The following is a 10,621-nucleotide window of genomic DNA, read 5'->3' on the forward strand; positions in this document are numbered from 1 at the left end:
AGCCAAGGCTGTCCGACCAGCACACGGTACCTACTACGTGACCTTTCCTTCTTCTGCTGTATATTTGGAGGCATAGAGTAGGTTCCCCTATAGTGCCCGCCTTGTTGAGCAGGGACTTCGTCGGGCTTCTGTTCCTTCAGAGGCTGAACCTAATTACGTTGATTGGTTCAGAGTGTGCTCACACCCGTACATAGCCCCGGACGAAGGGCCTACTTCCGGTCCTGGTCCTTCTCAGAGCAGATCTGAATACGTGAGTTTTATTATCATTTTTTTTTCAGATTTTTTTTTTAATGAATTAATAACGGACATTATCCTTTTGTGTTTTCAGTTCCTGAATGAATGGCCCAGTCGATTCGCTCCACTGGCAAGACTACCTGCTAAGGTTGCGGATTTGAACCCCCGTCAACGACATGCGTTAGAAATATACCTTAATGATTGTAGAGATTTATTTGAAGAATGGCAAATTTTTAAAGGGCATGACCCTGCATAGTCTGTACTGAAACTATTTTACATTAATTATTGCATTTTTTTTCGTCAATGAATGTCATTCGTATACACAATAGTATAATTATGGATTATATACAATTTATAATGAATGTCGTGTATAAATTCTATGGAGTATCTAAATTTACAGCATCGTCAGCGGTGGTATTAGTTGGTTGTGATCGTGGCCCGCGTAGATTATTCCAGAGCATAATCCTCGTACTGAAATGTGTGTCAAGATGTTTGGTGAAATTGTCAGCTGCTTGTTTCCAACTTTGATGGATCGGCGGTAAAGGGGACGAATCATCGTTCATTAAAAGTTGAACAAAATGATTTCTATTAACCCAACATATATGTATTACTTTATTTACACTATTCACGCCCGATGCTTTCCTTAACGGAAGAATCAAACAGTTGTATTGCGAATCACCGTCAGCAGAACCATAATAAGCAATGGCAATGTTTAGAAATGTTGCTGCAGAGTACAAAGCCATCGGTGCATCCATCCAGTGCATGAAAGGAGCAGGTCCATTTGCGTGTGAACCTATTCTGAATATAGACTCGTCTAGTGACTCCTGGGATAGATACAAAGTTAGGTATTGCGCTCTGTTCATTTGCATTTCCATACTCATAGCACGCCTTAAAAGAGGCCATGCTTCCTCGCCTCCCAGCTCTGTGACAGCAATTGCTCTAAATCCACAGTTACCATCACCTAACACATTAATCCAGTCGAACAAGTAAGGAGGAAGGATAAATGGGATGTTATTAGGCCATGGAAAGTGTGAAAAATCTCGACCTCCAGGATCATCTACAATAAATGTAAATAAAGTTAATATGCGTAAACTGAGACGAATTAATGCAAAAAACGAAAAATAAAGTCAAGTACCGGATAAGTTGAAACTGAACTTAATTCCTACTGAGGATTGCGTCTCTCGACCACTAGATCTGCCACTAGATCTCCCGCGGGAAGAAGATGTAGACCCTCGACCGCGAGAAGATGATCTGCTATATTCAAATGAACTTTTTCTCCTTCTCATGTTTTTACTTGTGCTTGGTCTTCCCTTTCTCGGTGGACTAGCGTAAGGCTCAGGTATTTCCGCGCCATCTGGGTGTAGTTCATATTCAAGTAACTGAGACGTTCGGTGAACAACAGCGGGATCGGATTTGAGGACTTCGACCAGAGATTGAAAGTACTCTTTGTCATTGGCGTTCGGGTATCGTACTCCTTCATCGGTTTCGTCTCCTACCTCTGTGTACCTCAAAGTACTCCAGAATTCATGAATGTCATCCAAATACAAAGTACCATGTGATCCGATGGACATATGTAAATAACATGCACACGGCAATCCATGGGTTTGTTGAAGTACACAACCACATTTGTTAAACACAAAATCACCGAGTTCTAACATGCGGTTATACTCAAGCTGGAGCTGCTCCAAGGCATAGAGAGATACGTGGCGATATAGAGGTCTAAAGTAATGCTGTCGCATCGATCTTGGTACAGAAGACATGGATTCCTATAGCGCTTGTCGGATTCTAGCTTGCTGATTTGTAATTTGTGCGTGTGCCCTTTTGAAAAGGGTATCGAATGAGCTATTACCGCTACCAAGGTAATACTTAAAAGACGAGTGTTGGCTTTCAACTCTGCTGGTAGTCCGGTTACCCAAGTGTAAACAATCATTCGTCCACGCACGGACAAATTTCTCTCTCAGTGGAATCCATGTTCCAGTCAAATACCGAACGACCTTTTTGTTCCTAACCGACCACGTACTGACGATCACTTGCCATCTATCTTCATATTCCTCGATCGTAGAACTTTCAACCAAGGGGTTCCATCCACTTTTCCTGAATACCTGCCCTTGTTGATTTTTCTTGCCGCCACACAACTTGTCCACCATGTTCTCAACGTCGTTGCCAATATGCCAGATGCATAACAAATGCCGCACATCTACATTAAATAAAACATTGAACGTAATTAAGACATTATCATTAGCTATAACCACAATAATGAATCAGCAAAGCCTTTTTACCTGGGAAGACGTCACGAATAGCTGCAGATAAACCTTCGTCTCGATCGGTTACAATGACGCTAGGAGTCTGAGCAGTGCCGAAAATATCTCTCAATCCCTGCAGCACCCACGAATACGACACAGCCGCCTCATCTCGCATCAAACAAAACGCAACCAAGAAATTGTGATTGGTTGGCGTCATTCCGATCACTTCACATAGTGGCCACTTTTGTTTGTTCGTTTTGTACGTTGTATCTATCAGCACAACATACGGCCACGTACGTATCATTTGGATAGAGGTAGGATTTGAAATTAATAGTCTGCTCAATTGCCCTTCGTTATCCAAGTCTGTCCAGACCACATAATTAAGTTCTGTGGCCATATGAAGACAGTGTTGAAGGGGAGTCCTACCCTCCATCTCTTCTCTCCTTATTGATTGTCTAATATTATATATCTGATTCATACTAGCATAAAAACCAGGAAAATTATCTCTAATAGAATTCATAATAAAGGCCGGTTGCATTTCGGTTGCACTAAGCTGTCGTATGTGCTCCCGAATGTCTACATTAATCCTATTTGCCCTTACATGACCATCTATGTACACCAAGAACGGGTGGTTATGTTTTCCCTTTTCACCAGGACACACCCTTACCGTCCAAGGTCTTTTCTAGTGGTTTACGACTACTTCCTACAATCATAAATTTACACCCGCAACTTCTACTTTTAGAACCAGGTCGGGCAGTATTATCTAGATTATGTACATCATCCCTAATATTACCATAGCGGTGACATCTTAAATAGACACTAACTCTAGAACGTCCTTCTTTCTTTTTATAAGAAGCACGTGTAAATTGAAAACCGATTGTTATTGCTATCGCATCGGCCCAACTATGTAACTCATCTAAGGAGATAAATTCCCTATCCGTAACAAAGCTACCGGAGTAGTCTACGTTGTCTCCAAAGTTTTCAAACTCCTGCAAAATTGAAATATAAATAATATAAATTAAGTACATTAATGACTACAATAATAATAATAATAATAATAATAATAATAATAATAATAATAATAATGACAACAACAACAACAACAAATTAAAAACATTACGTAAATAAATGAATCTAAAAAATTTAAAATTATCAACAATAAAAATTATAATAATGACAAGATTAAGTAACAATTTTAATAATAATATAAATATTACGTAAATAAAAAAATCTTAAAAATTTAAATTTATCAAGAATAAAAATGTATACGGAAAATAAAAAAAAAATTAATACGGAAAATAAAAAATAGTACTAACAATAATAATAATAATAATTAAAAAAAATTAATACGGAAAAAAAAATCACAGTCGCCCAAATTTATGCGCCTGAACCATGGTTCAGCCGCCCAGATTTGTGCGCCTTTTTTTTTTTTTTTTATTTCTCCAACGACAACTTTACGTACCGCATCCGACTCATAGTCGCTTTCGTTAGCCATATTTAACCAATTACGGGTTACCACTTCTTTAACACTTTTTAGAGAGATAGTACCAGTTTTTAGAGAGATAGTACCGTGTTTGAATTCGTACTTCATACGCATCTCAGAATTCCATATATATAGACAAATCTTACGCATTAAATTCTTATTAGTGTTATTAAACGTGATTTACATTTATTAATTGATTTTTAAGTATAGTGGCAATTTTGTAATTTTTTTAAATACAGGGGCAAAAATGTAATTTTACAAAGGTGGCGATAAAATGAAAAGGGGTGGCGAAATTTAGCGACTCTAACATACAACCCAAATTTTAAGACCTTATTAGACAAGCTTTGAAATTAATTAGGTGGAATAATATAAAGAAATAAAAAAGTTTGATCCAAAATAAAAAATAGAAGTATTTTACTCTATAGTCAATTTGTATGACCCAAGAAATGCACATGCAGTAGCTCCAATAGGCAATAAGAACCAAAATTCACGGATCATAATCAGCATTGTCTCCACTATGACTAACAAATTAAATAAACAAATAGTTTGTAGGCTGTCCATTCTGCGTAATGGCTTATTCCAGACCAGTATATCTCTTCAAAGATTTTCATCATTTTTTGGAATCCAAACCAATCCAACTGCAGACAAACTCATATAGCCCATGACATCACTCTCTCTTTTCTATGAGAATAAAAATCCAAATCCTTTAATTATAAATTACCCACTCCATTTCCTAATATTCTTTATGTTAGAATATTTTATTTTGAAGAGAAAAATTTAATTAAAATTTTTAAAATATATATAAATGATAAATAATATTCATTTGAGATTTCGTTAAACTCTTCTTAATATATACATTTTTATTACATATTTTTTATAATTTTTTATAATGCGTATTTAAAGTTATTAAGACTCAAAATTTACTTTGAAAACTGTGCAAAAAGTAAACGAGAAGAACATTTGAAAATGAAGGGAGTAATAAATTAGACTAGTCCATAATGATAATACTCTCATTTTAATTCCACTCCATTATGAATAAAATTGGTAAAAATGTAAATATGTAATACTCTTTTAGATAGTATAAATATATTTTATGTAAGACAAATTAATTAGGTTATTCTTGTCTGAACACACCTTAAAATAAAAATATTAAAAATGGAAAAAACAACTAAAAACCGAGGAATAAAACAAATGAGCCTTGTCCTACAGAAAATATTCTTATAAAATTTCTCTTTAAACTTATTAGTTATTACTTTACGCAAATTAAAATGAAAATTTTAAAGAATTTCCCTTAGGATCCTTAATATTTATTCGGCAGATTTTATATGAGACCGTCTCATAATTATCAATCAATAGCAATAACAATCTGACAAATTTTAATTAGTTACTATCAAGTTGGAAAAAAAAAGGTAGAACTAAAATACTACTATAAATCATCAAATATTTCCTTTCTTCATTGCTATTAAAAAATTATAATTATTCTTTATTTTCCTTCATTGTGTTCTTTCTTTTTGTTTGTTTAATAAATAATCTATGTAGTCTACATAAGCAAAGTACTTATTTTACTCCAATATATATATGTACCATTTAATGTAATAATTTTTTAACACAATCACAGAAAAACATAAAAATAGTTTATATAATAATAAAACAACTTTTCTTCACATAATTAATTATGAGAAACTTTAACCAAAAAAATTACACCATCCAGACGTCTTGCTCGATCCCTCTCGAGCCGGTCTGCCTTCCCATCACTTAAAAATTTCATATAAAGGCTTTTCTTTTAACACTAAGCCCAAAAAAAAAAGAAAAAAAAGACAAGTTTTACATTTGACAGAATTTTGCAAACATTGGACATTATGAAAAAATATCATCAGGTTCTACTCTTGCACTTCTCAACTGCTCTTGGTGCTGAAAAATTATAGGCAATAAAAATATGTAAGCGTATGCAAATTTATTAATTAACAAAATTATCTATTAAAAAATCAACTCAATTAAAAATTTAAGCTGATGGTTGAAAGCTCGAGATTAATTTTAAGATTTTTAACACCATGTTGAAAAACCAACCATAGCAAACGCATAAACTGATAGTTAAGGTATCGAAATATGTTATATACTCTAACGTTATCATTAGAAAAATTTAATGGTACGAAGTACAAACCTAGACCAATGGCTTCTGATCCCTTCATGATACGAAGACGTTTGCACGATTCTACGAACATCCTGTTGATCAAACAGAAGAATCATAAATTTTTTGTAAGATGAGTGAAATTTTTAAAAGCTGATCACATAAAAGATAAAATTTCGAAAATTAAATAGAACTTACTCCCATGGAACATCCCCGACGAGCATCCAATCGCCATCTTTATCTTCATAAGTAGGCACATACTCGGAACCATTCAAAAGATCGATTAATTTGCTCTCATTCATGAAATCCTTCATTCCTTGTGACCCACAATCACCTAATTAAAAATAATAATTCACAAATTAACACAATTAGCTCAATAATATCATATCAATAATTACTACTTACATTATAAAATTTAAAAATTACTTTATAATAGAAAAAATTACTGTGAATATAAATTTTCGTTAATTTTCATACAATAATACCACTTTATTAGGTTGTGTTTTTATTGAATAATACCAATTTTTGTTTAATTATCAATTTACCTTTATTTTTTATCAAATAACTTACTATAAACAAAAATTGATATTATTTTAGGCAAACAACCCAAAAATCAGTACTAACTATTCACAGTTAATAAAAAGTATGTATTATATATTGTAGACAAATCAGTAAAAATTTATATTGCAATTTGTTTCTTTATAATATTATAAGTTATCATACCTATGGTAAAGGAACTAAACATTTTGCCCAAGGCATCAGAAAGATCTTGATAACTCTTGTATAATTTCAAGTCCACCTTACGTAAGTATGGTGCTCCATCCATGCTAACCTTCACAAACGCTGCACTTGTGTTGTTAGCTTGTTCATCTGAGCTCTTCTTTTGGACGGCCACGATGTTTTTCCTGAATGATCGGACGGGTGGCCAACCTACAACTTGCGCCCTACAAAAATATAATCAAAAATTGGTTAATCAAGTGTTTTATTTGTTAATAATTAGTATAGACAAATAAAGATAAAATAATTTGTTGATCAACTTGTGCCTTATCAAATCATTAAAAAGACATAAGAAAGTTGTGACCAGTGAGACGTCAATTCGAGAATGTCCTACAAGTGAAAATAAATTAAACTGTACACGACAGTAAGACAAATAGCAAAACAAGTATTTGGTTCGCCTAATCTTGGTTAATTAAGTGTTTAATTACTTGATTAGACTAGACATACTTTTTTTCTTTGTTTGAATTGAAAAAAAAGAATTAGATTAATCAAGTGTTTATTTACTTGATCAGACTAGACACACTTGTTTTCTTTAGTTAGAATTGAAGAAAATTGAAAAATAATAAAAATATTATTGACTAAACAAGGATTTGGTCCGCCTAATCTCGTTGTCAAAACCAAACGTTGACCTTAATTAATTACATATTCTTCCTCCACCTTGATTGAAAATTGTTAACATTTGTATCCTTTACTTAGCACAAATTGCACGTATGATGTGATACCATGTATATTATTATATTTTAGGGTCATAATATATTATATTTTAGGGTCATAATTATCAGATTAAATTTTTAGTTAATTTAGCAGGAAAACAATATTTGACCGTTGATAATCAAGTAAAAGTATACCTAATAATTACTATCCTAACTCATGCTACGATCTAAATAATAATTAATGTTTTTCATGTATACGACAAATTACCAGTCAGATCTAAAATTGGAGAAATTGTTATATTATGATCAATTTAATTTAATCCAAATTAAATCATCATATTACCGACTTACCGCCCATGAGATTAATAAAAATAAAAATTAAGTTGTTCCATTTTCACTGAATTGTTTAAGCTTAGGAAAAAGACCTTATACATCAAAAACAAAAATAAAAGAAGATAGATTTGAAATCGAGTATCATCTCAGTCGGAAAACACACATTATTTTCAGAAAAAATTCTTCAATGTAATTCTCTTCTAACTCTCTCGTCCTAATCAAAAATAAAAAATAAAAAATAAAAGAAAACCTTTAACAATGAATTTTTACATTTATTTTTAGATCTACTACCAGTAAATCCAAAATACCTAAATATATAGTGGATCCAACACATATATTGAATACTAAAAGAGTTTTAATTAAATCACCTACATCATCTGTCCTTGATCTACACTTTGATCTAATCGTTTTATCTTTATAATAAATCTATCAAATTAACTTATTAAATTAAAATCTTTTTTATTTTTATTTTTTGTAATGTTAAAAATCCATCAGCTTATTTAAAAATAAAATAAATATTACCAAATCATCATCATTATCTCAATAAATCCCGCTTAAAAATAAAATTCAGAAAAAAAAAAAGAAAAAGTAAAAGATAAGAACAGTAAGTGGGTAACTATAAAATTTACGTAAGAAAGGGTGACCAAAATATAAAGAGATCTAAAAGCAATGAATGTTCACATTAATTAGCATAAAAACAGAAGGACGTGTTTGGTGGTGGAGACGAGTGATTAAGAAAAGGCAAAGATTCCAAATGTTGGTGTAGTTTAGTGCTTTGTCTAGCCGACACCAAATAGACCTTTGAGAGACGCAATTGTCATTTTCTCTGTGAAACAAACAACTCGCTACAAACGGATGAATCTAAACCCTCTCTCCAACTCTAAAGTAATTTTTGTACTAAAGTCGTCCGTCCTTCACTTTATTACGTACGTGTGCGCTGAATTTCAGTCTCGTGTTTAACTGTCCCTCGTGTCATTCACACGTGTAATTTCTACCCATCTCATTCACTTCCCCTTTCCTCTTTCCAACTACTCATTTTAGCCACTTCTCTTCTAGATTTATACATGTTTTTGAGGTGTACAAATAATGAAATTAACAACTTCTACTTTTTTTCAAAATATATATCACAAATTTTCATATGAGACTATCTTATTTTGTGACGGGTACTTATAATTTACGGGTACTAATATATGTTCAAAGATTAAACTTTGTTAAATTAAATTGTAATACCACAACATAAATTTTTCTATGCTACAATATGATTCAAACAAGATAATATTTGCATAATTTATGTCACACACTCTTCATTCCAATAATATTTTTTTGCTATATTTTTCTCAAATGGATATATAAACTCTGACAACTTATACATATCAAGAACCACGAAATATAAACAATAAAACTACGTAAATCAAAGTTTATCACTTATCACGACCTGAGAAGGGCGGGAAAGAAAGTAGATCAATACCCTCCTTCAAGGAGATCACGATCGAAACGAACCCCTCAAATTAAAATTAAGAATTTAACATAATTTATATAAAAAAAATACGAGATCTTACTTAGCAGGGGGTTTAGCAGGATCAGCAGAAGTAGAAGTAGGAGAAGAAGCAACAATTTTGTCCTTCAACTTTTGATCAACACCACCATGAGTTTGCTCCATTTTTGATTCTTTAACAACATTACTAGTAGTGCAAATAGTTGTTGTAGAAAGATTAAGCTTCAAATCAACATTAGCATGATTAGATTCCGTCTCAGAAAATCCTCGTTTACCATTATTATTCTTTGCTAATTGATCTGCTTCACAAGTTCCTCCTCCTGAAAGCCCGAGTCCAAGCCCGAGCCTTAACTCTGTTTCCTCAAAACTTATCGTTTTGTACATATCTGTTTCAGTACTCATCATTTTGATGATTCTAATTTCTATTTACTTTTAATTTTTGTAGTTTTTAGGGAGTTTTTTTACGGGTTAGAGAGAGAAAGAAGAGAGAGGAATAGGGGGAAAGAGGGGGGGGAGAAGGGTTGGGGGTATGAGTTAAGAGGTGATAATATAAGGGAGGGGAGAGAAACATGAAGGAAATGGAAGAGGATTGAGATGATGACACGTGGAAAATGTTGGAAAAATGGACGGTTATCCGTGTTTAAGTGAGGAAAATGACGTAAACAATGATGTCATATAAAAAAATTAAGTGCGGGAGTGAAGGAGAGATGTTTAGGGTAGTGGACAATGCATTATATGCATTTGCAAGTTGGCTTTTTGTTTGCCATTAACCTACACTATTTGATGCTTTAAGGAAACCTCCTTATTTAATTAATTTAATTTTAATTAATTTCATTGATTATCTTACTTAATCATTTTATTTTACTATTTTGTGGGGTCTTGTTTTAAAATTGCTAGCCAATTAGAGAGCAAAGTAGAAAAGAAAAGGATAAGCTTAGTTGTCTCTTTCGGAGTTAATAGTATTATATTGTCTAATCCCTTTTATTTTTTTTTAATGGTTGGAATAATTTAAGATGTGAGTACCTACCTATGTCCTATATGCTATTGGGAATTATATGTTAGTTGTTTCATTAGATTGTTTCACAATGCTAAAAGTATTAATTCTTGTGTTAATTATATTAAGCTTTTTTTCTTTTGGAGATCAAAATTTTATTTATTAGCACTAATCTTGGTTAGTATTTAGGTTGATTGAAAATAAGTTTTTTGGTTGAGAGATTTATCTTTAGTATCTAGCTATTCTTGTAGGAATACCATTATCAAGTATGCACAAGTAAC

General features: G+C 32.5%; 2 protein-coding genes across 2 annotated transcripts; both read right to left on the reverse strand.

The window, feature by feature from the left end:
* Positions 1-538: 538 nt before the first annotated feature.
* On the reverse strand, positions 539-1,994 carry LOC130797283 (uncharacterized). Its single transcript, XM_057659827.1, has 2 exons — positions 1,370-1,994; positions 539-1,291 (listed from the first exon to the last, which is right to left on the reverse strand). The coding sequence occupies exons 1-2, from the start codon at positions 1,992-1,994 to the stop codon at positions 612-614; spliced, it is 1,305 nt and encodes a 434-aa protein (XP_057515810.1). The 3' UTR covers positions 539-611.
* A 3,585-nt stretch (positions 1,995-5,579) lies between these two features.
* Positions 5,580-10,096, reverse strand: LOC130797285 (auxin-responsive protein IAA16-like). Its single transcript, XM_057659828.1, has 5 exons — positions 9,411-10,096; positions 6,812-7,032; positions 6,287-6,422; positions 6,122-6,183; positions 5,580-5,871 (listed from the first exon to the last, which is right to left on the reverse strand). Exons 1-5 carry the CDS (start codon positions 9,749-9,751, stop codon positions 5,834-5,836), a joined length of 798 nt encoding a protein of 265 aa, XP_057515811.1. The 5' UTR covers positions 9,752-10,096; the 3' UTR covers positions 5,580-5,833.
* Positions 10,097-10,621: the final 525 nt, after the last annotated feature.

Source organism: Amaranthus tricolor, chromosome 12, assembly GCF_026212465.1.
Source record: "Amaranthus tricolor cultivar Red isolate AtriRed21 chromosome 12, ASM2621246v1, whole genome shotgun sequence".
In the NCBI taxonomy this organism is placed as follows: Eukaryota; Viridiplantae; Streptophyta; class Magnoliopsida; order Caryophyllales; family Amaranthaceae; genus Amaranthus; species Amaranthus tricolor.

What these genes read in the sequence shown, in the direction of transcription:
- LOC130797283 (XM_057659827.1), bottom strand. Translation starts at nt 1,994, where the DNA reads ATGTCTTCTGTACCAAGATCGATGCGACAGCATTACTTTAGACCTCTA. An exon ending in GTTCAGTTTCAACTTATCCG is followed by an intron (nt 1,292 to 1,369) that starts GTACTTGACTTT and finishes CATTTATTGTAG; the next exon opens with ATGATCCTGGAGGTCGAGAT.
- LOC130797285 (XM_057659828.1), bottom strand. Translation starts at nt 9,751, where the DNA reads ATGATGAGTACTGAAACAGATATGTACAAAACGATAAGTTTTGAGGAA. An exon ending in CCTGCTAAACCCCCTGCTAA is followed by an intron (nt 7,033 to 9,410) that starts GTAAGATCTCGT and finishes ATATTTTTGTAG; the next exon opens with GGCGCAAGTTGTAGGTTGGC. An exon ending in ATCAGAAGCCATTGGTCTAG is followed by an intron (nt 5,872 to 6,121) that starts GTTTGTACTTCG and finishes ATAATTTTTCAG; the next exon opens with CACCAAGAGCAGTTGAGAAG.